Source organism: Loxodonta africana, chromosome 24 (assembly GCF_030014295.1).
Source record: "Loxodonta africana isolate mLoxAfr1 chromosome 24, mLoxAfr1.hap2, whole genome shotgun sequence".
Classification (NCBI taxonomy): Eukaryota; Metazoa; Chordata; class Mammalia; order Proboscidea; family Elephantidae; genus Loxodonta; species Loxodonta africana.
Window position 1 is genome coordinate 6,019,058 of NC_087365.1, and position 15,106 is coordinate 6,034,163.

At 44.8% G+C, this 15,106-nt stretch overlaps 1 protein-coding gene across 5 annotated transcripts in view; it reads right to left on the bottom strand.

Moving 5' to 3' along the window:
• Positions 1-15,106, bottom strand: part of KIZ (kizuna centrosomal protein) — a 153,533-nt gene that overhangs the window by 13,738 nt on the left and 124,689 nt on the right. For all 5 annotated transcript variants that reach the window (XM_064275720.1, XM_064275716.1, XM_064275717.1 and 2 more), the window contains 2 exons: positions 9,695-9,799; positions 7,096-7,192 (listed from right to left, as the gene is read on the bottom strand). In XM_064275720.1, coding sequence (XP_064131790.1) covers positions 7,096-7,192; positions 9,695-9,799 — 202 coding nt within the window. Of the gene's footprint in view, positions 1-7,095; positions 7,193-9,694; positions 9,800-15,106 lie in introns of those variants that run through there.

Sequence of the window (15,106 nt, forward strand, 5' to 3'; positions counted from 1 at the left end):
CGTCACTAAGATGTACGCAAGAAAAAAAGGACCTTTTGGTAATTGCTATGGCATATATCATTTTGCAACAACTAAAAAACGTGTGTGCCGGTATGTATCTATGTGTGTAGGCAGGTACATGTATTGATATGTACATGTGGGTATATATGTAGTATATATAGGTTATGCATGTTACATATCTGCATGTACGTGTGTGCATGCATATATATTCACATACCCGAAACCAAACCAAACCCACTGCCATCGAGTCGATTCCGACTCATAGCGACCCTACAGGACAGAACAGAACTGCACCATAGGGTTGCCAAGGAGTGCCTGGCAGATTCGAACCCTCAACCTCTTGGTTAGCAGCTGTAGTACTTAACCACTATGCCACCAGGGTTTCCTATATATATAATAAAATACATAGGGGGCACACTTATGGATGCTTCTTAGACATAAACAAATGCCTCACAAGATTGGTTTTCTGAGTTTGAAGGCTTAGGACAATAGTCTCATGGGACAGTTGGCAACACATAGTTCGTAAAGCTTATGTTCTACATCGAGTTTGGCGAGTGGTACCTGGGGTTTTAAAAGCTTGCTAGCAGCCATCTAGGAGACAATTGTTGGTCTTTACTCATCTGGAACAAAAGAGAAAGAAGGAAACGAAAGATTCAAAGAACAAACTAGTCTAGGGAAAAAACAGTCCACATGAGCCATGGCTTCACCTACCCTGAGCTCAGGAGAACTAGATGGTGCCCAGCTACCATTACCAACCATTCTGATTAGGCCATAATAGATGGATCCTGATGGAATAGGAGCAAAATATGAAACAGAACCTCAAATTCTTAAAAAATCCTGGCTCAGTGGACCAGTTAAGACTGGAGGACTCACAGAGACTACTGCCTTGAGATATTCTTTAAACTTTGAACCAAAACAAGCCCCTGAGCTCACCTTTTAGCTAAATAACAGACTGGCTCACAAAATATGGAATATCACCCGTGAGTGCTGTGCTTCTTTAAGAAATCATCTACATGAGACCAAACAATCAACAATTAAACCTGAGCAGGTATGGGGACAGGGAAACTAGACTAATGACAATGAACAACTAGAAAGAAAATAATCAGAATATTCATGCATTGTGAAGAATATATCCAACGTCACTGAACAATTTGTGTAGAAATTGTTGAACGGGAAACTAAACTTCCATGTAAACCTTTACTGAAAACATAATAAAATATCATTAAAAAAAAAAAAGCAAATAATAAAATAAAGTAGATGGTAAGAGCTAGCGTAAGTATTAAGTTTTGCGTTACAGAGCCAGCAAGTAGAGTAACATGAGTAGACAGCAGTAGCATGAGACATGGAAAATCTAGAGCTAAGAAACTCATTATGGAATTATTACAGAGAATTTATGGATTATCAACCCAGCACCTTCACTATATGGGTGGTGGAGGCCACAGAGGTCAAGAGATACCAAGATACCCAGAGCCAGCAGGCGGGGAAAGAGAAGTGGAATAAAATGCTCTTCCCAGTATGCTGGCTCTTCTAAAAGGCACATGTTGCGGACACCTGTTCCCACCGGGCCTTTTGAGAAGAGTGTGTAAAACATCGGGCAGGTCAGAACCATTGGGTCCTTGTCCTACGTATGACTTTGGCTATTGTTTTCAGAAGCTGAGACAGTATCAGCTCTGGGGCCAGACAGAGGCTACTCCCAATGCCCAACTCTGCTCGCCGGGTGGGCTGGGCAAGTTCCCTACCTGTCTGCACACTGGTTTTTTGGTCCACAAAACAAGGATGCCTTCCTTGAAGTGTTCTGAGAAGCTTAGTAAAGTATCCGAGCGAGGAGGGTGCAGGACACATGAGCCCTGGGTGAGCAGGGGCACCACACTGTTGTCAAGTCTGAAGGAACGGATACTGCCTGGCTAGTGATGTGCAGTCCTGGGTTCTAAGTGGAGGGCAGCTTGTGAGTAGTCACGGAGAGGGGTGAGTACTCAGGCCCTGGACCAGGCTGAGAGAACACAGACCTGAGATGCACGAAGCTTCCTCCTTGAGAGGCAGCAGGCCTGATGGGACAGGAGCACACAGGACAGGGAAGAAGCAGGGAATCTGCCTTGGCCAGGCCTCTCCACCAGCAGGTGGGCAGAGCATCTATTCTGAAGGGGTCTGCACAGTCATTCACCTGCTCCCTTGCTCGCTCGCTCAACAAGTGTCATAAAGGCGACATTACATGTCAGGGTCTGTGCTGGGGCTGCATCAGCGAACAAGGCAGATTTGGTCTCTGCCCTGAGGTGCTCGCGTTCCACTGGGGGCAATTTATCAAAACAATAACTGTGACACATGTCAGAACAGCAACTGTGAGTCTGGTGGACAATCAATGGCAGTGGAATTGGGGATGACATCTTAGGCCCCCCTACACGTGCGAAGACCTGCATGCCCTCATCAAGTCTGGGGCCAGCAGTCAGACAGGCTTCCATCGGCAGACAGGATGGTAGCTGGGAAAGAACCCAAATAGGGCCCCGAATAAGTGTGCTCCCAAGTGCCCTGCTTCCTGAACAACGAGAATGCAGAAGACATGGTCAAAGTTTCCCGCCAGAGTACCCCTTGGAAAACTGAAGAAGGCCGTGTCCCCCTACCACGTGCCCATGGCCCACCACACACACACACACACACACACACACAGGCACAGACAACTCTGTGGGGTGCATGACTCCCTGCTGCCCAGGTACGTGGTATCACGGGGGACAGCACTCATGCCTGAGTGCAGGGCAGAGCTGTAGGCTGATGCTCATTCGCTCCCTCGCTTGTTCTGGAGGTCCAACAGTTATGGAGCCCTGGTGACTGAGACGTGCCCCAATCCCACCCCCCAGAAGGCGTGCTCACAGTAGGGAGGAAGCACACCTGTCAACACAACCCTGGGCTACACCTGGTCACAGAAGTGGCCACGGGCGCTACGGGGACTTTCAGAAGGTGAGGGGTTAAGCCTTGCAAACCTAGTGGGCACCAGCCAGGTAAAGAGTGGGACAGGAGGATTCCAGGAAGAGAAAGCATGTGAGTAAAAGCCATGGCACGTGAAACAGCACGCTGTACCAGGCAGATGACAGCCTGCTGCCGTGAAGGGTGCCCAGTGAGCAGAGGGCTAGTGGGAGAGCAGGCTGCTGAGGGGGCGGAAGAGGGTGGAGTGGGTGAAAGGAGCCCCTGCGGGAACCTGGGAACTCACTGCTGGCCTGTGTGGAGGACAGCCTCAATGTTAGTAACACATCGATTCTTACCTCACGGTTAATTTTTTTTTTTTTAGAAAGAAAAAAAATCTGCAGCCCATTAACAAACTGACCTAAGTTATTGAGATTTTAAGGCCACGTCAGTCTGGTTTAACAGTGAGACTCTGAGGGTCCTGCCCAGGGAACTGTCTACAACACTGGGGAGCAATGAGGACAGGCTCTCAGCCCAGTGGACTTCCAGTTCTAGAATCTAATTATAGGCCTGAAAATAACTAACTTGTGTGAAGATGTGGTCGCTAGACTATGAATACTATAATTTTTAAGATTGTGAGCTGAAATAAGTATTAATATTTACCAAATTGCATCTCCAGCTAGAATTTTTCTCAAAATAAACATCTTTCTGAGAAATAAAAGGCAAAAAATAATCCAGAAAGAAAAAAACCGTTAGTGTGCCAAGAAATCTCTGTAAATACTAATTTTAATTTTGAAAGGCAAACCAGGCTGAAACAGTTTAATTTGACAAAGTCTGAGCGCCCCCTGATGGTTAACTCGGGGCCCTACAGCAGATGTCATTTTTAGCTGCAGTGGGTCATCTTGCTAACGCCTTCCCTTCAAATAACCAAGAGAGTGATTGTTCTTTCATGCTCTGTACAGAAAAAATCAAGTATGTGGGCTTATTATAAGAACCATGTGGGAAATTCAGGAAGCTGTTAATTCCACAGAATTCAAGGAGAATGCAGGTTTGTTAAACCAGAGGCAGAAACAGGCTATCACAGGAGGACCTAAAGGGCTGACAGGAAAACTCATTTTTTGTTTCACTGGACTGTTGGTGCCTTGTGATCTTTACACTGCTCCCTGGGGAGAATGGCACAGCCACAAGGCAAGAAAAAAAATGATGCCACCGACCCACTGGGGCATCGGCTGCAGGCTGGCACCCTCCGCTGGCTGCTCCTGTGGCTGCCCGAGGGCAGGCCCCTGGCAGGGTGCGGCGGCTGGGTGGCCCTTTTCCCGGGGCAATTTTGTCGCAAGCACACATCCTTTTCTTTTGATAAAATGTCATCTGGACCCAAGAGGAAGCTGAAGTTACGGGGGAGCCTCTTAAAATATAATCTCCACTGGCTAAACGGGCCCGGGAGAGTGCAAACCGCTTCCTGGGGAAGGTAAGGCAAGAACGTCTGCCCGCTGAGGAGAGGAAGCTCTGGCATGCACCCCTGAACAAAAGGGAACAAGTGGTCTGTACTCTGAGAACGGCCTCCTATTAGGACTCACTCCTTCCTACATTATGCCTTTCATCACCACTCAACCACAAAATGATGCTGCTGAAGAAATACAATGGGAGAAAAAGATTTACACTGAAAGAATCTTTCATAATAAACTGTTGCCGATCTGCCTACTTGCCCGTGATTTATAATACAATAAACACCGGATTCTATTACGACTTGTGACTGAAGACGCTGCTCTGAAAAACGGGATATATGAAAGCACCGGACCCCACCACCGTCAACAATAAAACGAGCATGTATAAATGTGCTAAGAGTATCTCTTCGCATCTTTTATAGCTTGTGTGTATTAATCCGTAACACTTATTAAGAAAGTCATTGCTATGCAAAGCAGCACCCAATCCCTTTTTCTGGCTTTTCAACAGAGTGCACTGTTTAGCCAATAGGAGGGACCCCCTGGCCCTCATTCTGCATTCATCACAGGCAACATTTGCACAATGTATCTCTCAAAGGCGGCTGAAAAGAAGGCCTTAATACTCATGTAAACAACTGCAAACCAATTACTTAATGAATCAGGCCCACACATAATGAGGTGCAGACAAAGAGCTATAAATGCATTTTTGCGCCCAAGCCGCTGCTTTAAAGTAAAATCCCTCAGCTGTAGTTTGGGCTTAACTAGCACATCATAATTACTGTCTCTAGGACATCAGAGGAAGCCATTTTTTTTTTTTTTTAGGTCCAGCAGGGTCTTTTTTCTGAGCTTGCTCATCAGCTCACTGACAAAACAGAGCAAAGAAGAATTTTTAAAAGTGCTACGGCAGCACTGCACTGTTATGTTTATTCTCAAGTACTGGGTTTCGAGACCACTTGTAAAAGCAATAAAGCACAAGGAGTGACTGCAGTAAGTGGGATCCTTAAATGTAAGCCTCTAAGAAATTTCAGTGAATCCAGGCATAAACAGCAAAACCGGAGCTCTCCAAAGCCCAGGGTGGTGTATTAACAACCCCGAGCCCAGCACGAGAACCTGACTGTGACAGACGCCACGCCAAGCCCACTCGCTCAACGTCCAGACCTTGTCATTGCAGGATTATTATCAAGTGTCTAGAACCAAGGGTTCCTGAAAGGCCTTTTTTTTTTTTTTTAAAGGGGCTGATGAGATTACTTGTAATTTATTTAGAAAATTTCATGCAGAAAACAACAGTAATAACAGAAAGGTCCCACCACCAAATTGAAGGGGGAAAAAGCTGGATTTTAGTTTAGTGAAATATAGACACAAGTGTGAAATTACTAGGTTCAGCAAATGTTCCACAAAATCCAATTGCCTTCTCAAAGTATTAACAATTGCCCAAAGAACATATACAAAGAAAAGTTTAAGAATCGGGTTTCTTATTGTCTCTAAAATATAACAGGGGAAAAAGAAAAACAACTTCTAAAGATCTTTGAACACCAAAGAGAAGCATTATTAAGCCAAACAGTAACATTAAACCCTTAAATCTATCTGTAGAATTCATTGTCTTTTAGGATTTCTTTGAGAAGACCTAGGACTTGAACATACAGTAGAATCATAAAGACATAACACTTCAAAACTCTTCCTGTCCCATAATTCATTACTTTCCACTTCCTTTAAAATTATGGATGAAAAACTCAGGTATTCAGATAACAATTTCTGATAATTAAATGAGCAATTCCCTATCGTTGAGGTTTCTAAAAAGGAAAAATTTAATCTAAAAAAATCAATCTTATTTTAAGGTCCTCAAAACATTGCAATAAATACAAATGAGAACAGAATTTTTCATTTTAAAAAATACTGTATTTCTAGATCAAATCGTTTTATCTTATAGGACATTATACTTGTAAAATTTTTGTTTTAAAATCTCATTGGAGGTAAGTAGTTAATTCAAACTTACTATGATCATCTTAAGGACAACTTCTTAATGAGAAATGGTGTTAAAAAAAAAAAAAAAAAAAAGGCAACTTGCTGGGGCGTTTTACATGGTATTTAGCCCAAAACAAAAAGGTAGGTATTTTATCAGGTGGTTGCCTGACGACACTGGATGGTATGAGTATTTTATGTCGATGACAAAATGAAGACACAACTCACTTATCACTGCTCAGAAAACTTGCAAGAAGGGCTAGAGTTTAACAAGTGAAAAACAAATTGTGCTCTTTAGGGAAAATAAGCAAGAAAGCAGCAGAAAAGGATAGAATTATCTGGTCTAAATACTTGGTTAAAAAAGAAAAAAAAGGAACACAAAAATGTGTATCTAGCAATTGCTAGTTTATATATCAGCTGTCTTAGAAAGAAGAAACAGGCCACGTTAATAATTTCTTTTAAGGCCTGATGTTTTTTCTCTGCCCTTTTCCTGACAACTTCCATTGTGTGGTCTCTAAGCAGTCCTACTGCGAGCAGCTGTAGATGCTAATTTGTGGTTCACTGAGGTGTCAACTAAGTCTTAAACCAAGGAAACAACAGCTGCAAAACAATGCTTGGCTCGGGTGCAAGTACTTCCAAAGGTAGACGAAAGTTTCAACTGTTATTTCAGATAAACAAAAACCCAAACCGCACCCCCCCATCAAATCACACAACAAAATAATACACAGCCAGAGTTTAATTCATCGTGTAATGACATTTTTCATCTTGTGGCCGCTATTCAGAAAGGCTTTCACGACTTTACCTTGACAAAGGACTTCCTCTGCGAGACGAAAAATTCTCTTCCGAAGCGATTTTGTTGGTTGTCTTTGTCTTGACTGTGCCGCTGCCCATATTCAAACCTGTGATGAGCACAAACACAGTGAAATGCAAGGCTGGAGGACGTGGCCTCACAACAACTTTGGTAAAGCGAGTGTCAACAGGGAAAGAGGCTGCTGGAGCCCCAGAAGGCAAGGGAGCCTCTGAGGCCAGGAACCACGTGCTGTTTAATACTGAAAGGAAGTCACAGAGATGAAAAAAAATCACCTGAAAAACTCTGCTTTAAATGATCAAAATGCACATGTAAGCACACAGGTCTTACTGGCACTGTTATAACACGTGGACAGTGGTGAGTCCCAGGTCACGTGGCTGCCAGGAACCGCATCTCAGAAGTAATGGACAGCTCTGGACCCCAGTTACCTACCCTACCCACCCTGGGACCCCTCTGCCCGGTCCTCTACTCTCCATCTGGAAAAGGAGGCTGAATCCCCACTGACAACTATCGAGGCCACCCTTTCAGCCAGCCTGGAAAGGTCGGTCAGGAGGCATAAAAAGACTCTTCCTAAAGCTGGGCGAACTGGACTGTCCCCGTGGTGAGCCCAGTGGCAGGGGAACCCCTCACCTCGGCCTCCTCAGCCTTGATGTTTCCGCTACAGATTTGGTTCTTACGTGGTAAACGGGGATCATGGCTGGAGGGTGCACAGGTATCTCTATGAAAGGCATTTGCTGAGTCTGTAACCTGTAACCTGCTTGCCTGCATATAACCTCTGCAGCAAAACGGTTCTCTAACAATGCATCACTTTCAGCCCGAAGACTCTCCACATGCTAACAGGACAAGGTCTTTTCAGATGTGAAAACTAAGGCACAAGGTTTAAGTGGCTGTCCTCAGTGACAGGACCAGAGACAGAGACCTAAGGCATCGGCAGCAGAGAGGGACTGAAATGTGCGCTTCTTGTGCAACAGCGTGATGTTGGGACTGTGAGCGCACACCCATCACTAGCTGTACCTAACGACGCTGTCAAGTCCACCGTGCTCGGCAGCTTCCGCTTCTCTCCCTGTTCCCAGCCCATTTCTCCTTCTCCTTGGAGCACAGGAGAAGTCCCTGGGATCAGGAAGAGCAATGCATGACCAGATGTAAAATGTATACCAGAGACTGTGTCATGCCTGGCAGGCAAGACCCTCAGGAGCACTTCTAGGATTCTAACGTGAGAAAATCTGGAATCCTGAAAAGTCTGCAGCGCAATCTTGCAGGTGAAGGGAGGGAATGGAATGTAGGGGAGCTCAGCTACACAGCCAGTAAAGGGTTACTTCACTTACATATAAATTAATACATTAATGATTAGTGTGTTGATAGTACTGTAATTTTTGATGCATGGCCAACAGACTACACCTTACATGAAATTTACTCATTCCTTGAACCTGCCCAATTAACCACCCACAGCCAGGTCTGCAGCGTTCCCCTCCAGACTGTGTGTCTGCCTCCTCAGCAACCGTAACGCTCTCGCCAGGGACTGCTCTCGGGCGTCCCTGTGTACAGTGAGGTGGTCAGGTGGACAAATGCTTTCTAAGATCTTCCTGGACTCTAATTCTGTGACTCAAGTGTGAAGAAGACGATGAAAAGCAAACAGTTAGGTTTCATGAGTGTTACATCTTTCCACTAGGGCAGAGGCCACGTTTTAGAGTCACTACCGCCGCAGTAGTCCACCAAACCCTGTGCCAGGCACTAACCCTGCTGGGGCCCAGCGCGTCCTCAGAGTAACCAAAACAGCTGAGTTCTGCAGCAACCAACTCACACACTGATATTGTCTAGTCCTCCAAAGACAGACAGCCAAGACCAACGCTCCATTAGCACGTCCCTCAGGTGAATGTCTGTGCAAGAGGACAACTCAGAGAAAAGTGGGAAACCCAAACGTGGTATGAGGAAATCACAGTTAATTCTGAGGAGAAATACTGCATGGTGGCTATGAAGAAATGAGCCGTGAAAATGCGTTCTTTCTGTATTAGTTCATTATTAATTCACCGTCACAAAGGGCCTGAGGTGACTTACACGAAAACAAACAGATGCCATAAAATGAAAACCACTAAAAGTCATAGCAAAAATATAACAATAAAGTATAAGAAGACAAAGAAAATTACAATCAAAACAAAAATTCTACATCGAAGAAACAAAGTTTAAAATTTAGCTGTCCTGGATTTTACAGTCTTCATTTCAAGAACTAAGAGTGCCCCAACATTCCACCAAGGGAGATGTGGGGAGCAGAAGGAGTTTGGGGTGCCTCCTGTGGTGCTTAAACAAGTGGGTACTGTGACATACCATGTGGGACTGAGGGGCTTGTGAGGGCCACCTACCATGCCTGGTGCAGCAGAGACCAGGAGGGCAGGCTCTTTCATCCCCACCCCAACCCATTCCATTAAGTATGAAAAGAGACTGGGTTATTCTGACCTGGTGACAGCTCATTACGAAGCAAACTCCAGAATCCTTCAAAGAGTGGCCTCCCTTCCCTGAACACAGATAGCCCTGGCCACCGACCTGACCACCTGAACACTGGCTTCAAGGGTCGACTCTACCCTCTGCATTTACTTACCTGCCAACTGTGAAGCGGAAACACCTGCCTTTTGGAATCTGTCTTCAGTCCGATGTGTGTTATCCTGAAGGGTAGACTGCTTCAGCAACTGATAGGCTTTTGTTTCTTCACATTAAAAAAGACAGAGAAATACTGAGTTTTCTAACGCCCAGAGAGAAGTTTCTTCACTCTAACTACTACGTTAAAAAAAAAAAAAAAGCACTTTTCAAATGCATGCAAATCATTTTTTGAACTGTCAATTTTAGAAAGTCTAAAAAACACAGCCAACCAACCAAAATCTATTAAGGTGAACCCAGGTTTCAAGACAAGTTGTGTGAGTTTGTCTAAGGCAGCTGAATTCCAGCCATTATTTTGAGTGCGTCTGTGGCTAGGTTCAACAGCACAAGTAAATAAATCACTTCTCATTTCTCCAGTCTTCGCAGGGGCTACAGAAACGAATCAGAAGGACAGCACAGGCTTCCAGAGCCATCACGACCCTCTGGCAGAGCTCCCTCCCTGGCTCTTGGGGCTCAAATCTGAGTGTGGGGGGCCCTGGGAGAGGCTGAGAGAGGGTTGGAAGGATGGTGGTAGCAAGATGGCTCAGAGTCCCGCAGCTGAGAAACTTTAACTGGGGCGTGCCGTGGGGTGGGAGAGGGAGAGATGGAGGGAGCAAAGCCAGGTGCCCAGAGTGAGATCAGCAGCAGCCTAAACCTGGCTCGGTTCCACACAATGTGCTTGGCTGTGAAAGGCTTCTAACAGCATATGCTGTAGGTTAACTTGGCAAAGACTGCAGGGAAAAACGACAAATCATTACGCAAAGGGCCCAAGTGACACAAGCTTCCTCATGACCTCCAGTCTCAAGGGTAGCTGGACAGATGCAGGACAGAGAACAAGAATTTAGCAGGCAGACCAAAAACAGCTTCTTGCTGTCGATGGCCCTCAGTGCTGACACCCACATTCTGATCATGGCATGAAAGCATTCCTGCTGTGGGCGTCAGGCACAGGCAACTAGCTGCATTCCTGCTTTTTCTTGGCTCAATTCAAGAACTCAACCAAGAGCTTCTTATCAGTGGATTAAAACAAACATCATGCTGAAGAATAAAAATATAACTTATCTTGCCCTACTGAGAATCAATCAAGATGAAAAACTTAAAACAAGTGTCATACTTTGGAACGTTAAATACCATGTAATTAAAATATGTACAGACCAGGGACTCTTAACTCTGGAGAGAACAGATCCTGAGGCACCATTTTTTTTTTTTTAACATTCCTGGATTGTGAGATCAGTCTGGTGGGTTGGAACTAGTATTTTGAAAAATTTAACAAAGAAAATATCAGCTGCGGTGCATGTGGTAAGGGAAGGTATTCTTTTGTGTAATTTCTGTGTGTGTGAGTCGAGCGCTGGCCTGGGATGTAAAAACGGGCCCCATTATAGGTTAGCCCTTCCGTCCCACAATGGACGGTAATACTCTCAGAACAATCCCAACATCTGTGTTACCTCAGGTTTGCCTTTATTCCTGTATTATCCGCTGTATTACAGTAACTTCAGGAGGAAAAAGATGTCGACAAGATTAAAGACAAAATGTATGAATTCTAAAAAAGGGCAAAGAATCATTGTAAAAAAGGTGAAAATGACCTGTTTTGTTTTTATTTTATAAAGATCAACCAAAGAGTTTTCCAGCTTTTAGGATACAAGTCCCAATTTTAACGACTATATGCTATTTCTGCAAGCAAAGTCAGGGAAATGATAGCAAACACAGAATTAAAAAAATAACAAACCAAAAAGGAGCCAACTTTTTTTAAAATTGTGCTTCAAGTGAAGTTTAGAATTCAAGTCAGTTTCTCATACAAAAACTTACACACACATTGTTATGTGATCCCAGTTGTTCTGCCTACAATGTGACGACATGCTCCTTCTCTCCACCATGTATCCCCATCCATTCAACCAGCTCCTGTCCCCCTTTGCTTTCTCATCTCGCCCCAGACAGGAGCTGCCCACATAGCTCACGCGTTTTCTTGAGCTAAGAAGTTCACTCCTCACCAGTATCACTTTATGTTTTATAGTCCAGTCTAATCTTTGTCTGAAGAGTTGACTTCGGGAATGGTTTTAGTTTTGGGTGAACAGAGAGTCCGGGGGCCGTGACCTCTGGGGTCCTTCCAGTCATAGTCAGACCATTAAGTCTGGTCTTTTTATTAGAATTTGAGGTCTGCAGCCCACTTTTCTCCTGCTCCATCAAGGACTCTCTGTTGTGTTCCCTGTCAGGGCAGTCATTGGTGGTAGCCAGGCACCATCCAGTTCTTCCAGTCTCAGGCTGATGGAGTCTCTATGTGGCCTTTCTTTTTCTTGGGAGAAGCTAATTTCTTGATAAACACAGATCCCCAGCCTCTGGAGTGGTATGGTCGTTTGCAATTCTTCCACTTCTGTTATCTTAAGGTGGAGGAATTGGGCTCCAGTGGGTTTGCTCTCCTGCTTCTCAGAAGCCAGGAAAGTACATGCCATTTACTTTCAAGACAAGGTTTCTGTGAGAAATACCAAGTTAACAGTTGTGCGGTAATTTCAGGTTTGCAGGGATTAAGTATTCTGCCCAAATACAAACCAGTACTGATATTATTACTGGTCTGAGTCTAGCAAGGAAGGGAATTCACTCTTAGTGGCAAGAGAATCATTGTATTACCCTGGCAAAGACAGGTTATTTCCACATCCCACATGCTTTACATTTTGGTGCCTTCCCTTCCTTCTCAAGGACATGGTATCTGCATTTGGGCTGGTGCTTTCCCTTCTAGGCTGCCCTGAGCCAGCTGTAGAGAGATCTTGGAGGGAGATGGCTCATCTCTTCTGTCCCGTTCAACCAGAGCCAACCCCTCTTCCCAACCATGACTCCTCCCTGGCATTTGATCCTTAAACCTGTGGCCCTCCTCTAAACTGAAAGTCACTGAAGCCACCTGGACAATTTTTATCTGGGATGCAGCTGTCTTGATTAGAAAAACCGAGAACTACTGGACACGTCACCTGTCCTCACCTCTGATCCATGCTGCCCCCAATGGTTTAATGGCAAAGTAAAGTTTAAAAAGGTAAAAAGATGACATCCGTTCACTTGGAGGAATTAATACTGAGGCAGGACCAGAGACGCCAAACCTGCCAGAGAGGTGAGAGCAGGTGGCATGTGCTGCTGTCCAAAAACAGGGACCTGCATCAAAGGTCAGCACATGCCACACCTGGGGTCATTCCCCCATGGCATGTGTCATACCCTTAAACCAAAACCAAACTCGCTGCCCTTGAGTCGATTCCGACTCATAGGAACCCTACAGGACAGAGTAAAACTGCCCCACAAGGGTTCCAAGACTATAATCTGTATAATCTTTACAGCCTTGGAAACCCTATGGGGGAGTTTTGCTTTGTCCTATAGGGTTGCTACGAGTTGGAATCTGTTTAACAACTTGTTTTAATCTTTATGGAAGCACACTGCCACGTCTTTCTCCCACGGAGTGGCTGGTAGGTTTTAACTGCAGACCTTTTGGTTAGCAGCCAAGTCCTTAACCACTGTGCCACCAGGGCTCCTTGTCTTACCCTTCCTCACCTGATTCTAGTCAGAGGAGCTGCACAAAGCAACATATGGAGGGCTGGGGGACAGTACAAGTAGGAAGGACAAAATTAATAAGGTCTGATTTTAAAAAATTAGGAAAGGTTAAAGGATACAGAGCCTGTGTAGAAACACAGTCCAAGGAGGGACTGAAGGGTTCAAGTATGTAGATACCAAAAGCCAAGGCGGGAAAGGTCGGGGCTTATAAATGCAGACACTTTCTGGGGCCTAGCAGGTACTACAAATAAGCGACTCTGGCTAGTCGGCAGCCAGCGAGAAGGCTGGGGAGCCATGTACCCATCCACCTGGAACAGCTGTTCCTTGGTTACAGCCAAATGCCGCCAGGTAGGAAGGTGCGCCCAGGCTTGCCAGGCTGCCTCCATTTTTTTTTTTTTTTTTTTAAATAAAACACTGCTCAAGCCAAGCAGAAAACATTCACAATCTCAGAATTAGGTGGCTGTGGCACTTTTTTCTGTATCCACTAAAAATGGCACAACAATATGCAGGTAAAAACTACAGCCAAAGGAAATAAGCTAGACATTAGGAAAGCTTTCTCACTGAAAGGGTTGAGAGATACGGCGACATATTATCAAAGGAGGTTGTAACAGCTGTATGAAATTTTTTAAGTAGTGATCTGTGCCAACAGGAGCCCTAGTGGCACAGTGGTTCAGAGACTGGCTGCTAACCAAAAGGCTGGCAGTTGGAACCCACCAGCCGATCCCTGGAAGCCCTACGGAGCAGTTCTACTCTGTTCTGTAGGGTCGCTGTGAGTTGGAACGGACTTGACAGCAACAGGTTTGGTTTCTGGTTTTGTTATCTGTATCAAGTGGACTGGAGTTCAGACTCTCTGGAGGAAGGAGTATATACCTTTTGCTAGGGGTCTTCAAAGGAGCCCCGATGGCGCAGTGGTTAAGCACTCAGTTGCAACCTAAAAGGTCACCACTTTGAACACACCAGCTGCTCTGCAGAAGAAAGATGTGGCAATCTGCTTCCATAAGGGTTACAGCCTTGGAAGCCCAATGGGGCAGTTTTATCTTGTCCTGTAGGGTCACTTTTTTTTTTTTTAATAGGGTCAATATGAGTTGGAATCAATGTGACAGCACACAACAACAACATGGGTCCTCGAACAATTAAGACAACCTCCTCAAACAGCCTAGAAGACCTGGCTGGGATGCCAACTCCATGCGGCAGAAAGGTAAGGCCGTGGACATGAGGCTTGTGGCAACTCTGGGGCAGGCTTTTCTAGAAGGAAGAACGAAAGTGAAGAAGCAAGTGGCTAAACGCTGCAGCGTGTTGCTCTGAAAATCCATGGTTACTAAAGAAACGAATGAACAGACAAGGGAGCAAAAGTGTCAGTTCTGGAAGTTAGCCCGCCGTCAACAAGGCAGGGACGAGGCTCATTTACCTCTTGGGTTAAAAAATTTAGCCTCCTTATCTGAGAGTAAACCACCATCTGAAAACTCAAGGATTGGGTGATCCCTTAAGTCTTCACTTTCTAGCCTGTGACTTAATACCTTGAACTCTAGAGAAACACTCCCTCCCATCAGTAATGTCAAACTCTCAGAAAATATTGAGTGAAAATAATTAGATAAAACTAACTTTCTAAAGAACACAATTATTTTCAAATAGAATGTTCTGGCACGCACAGAAACAAATACATATGCGTCCTCAAGCTTTCAGTTTTAGATCTTTCAGTCAAGCATCTATTTTATATATGTGTGTATATAAATAATCTGTGCTGAAGTTTAGTTTAAAAACTAGGAAATTTTGCAGTATAAAACATAAAATAAGGCAAGGGGTCCCATCTCATGCAGGGTCCAGCTCAGGAGGTTAAGGCCTATCCTTGCCTGTA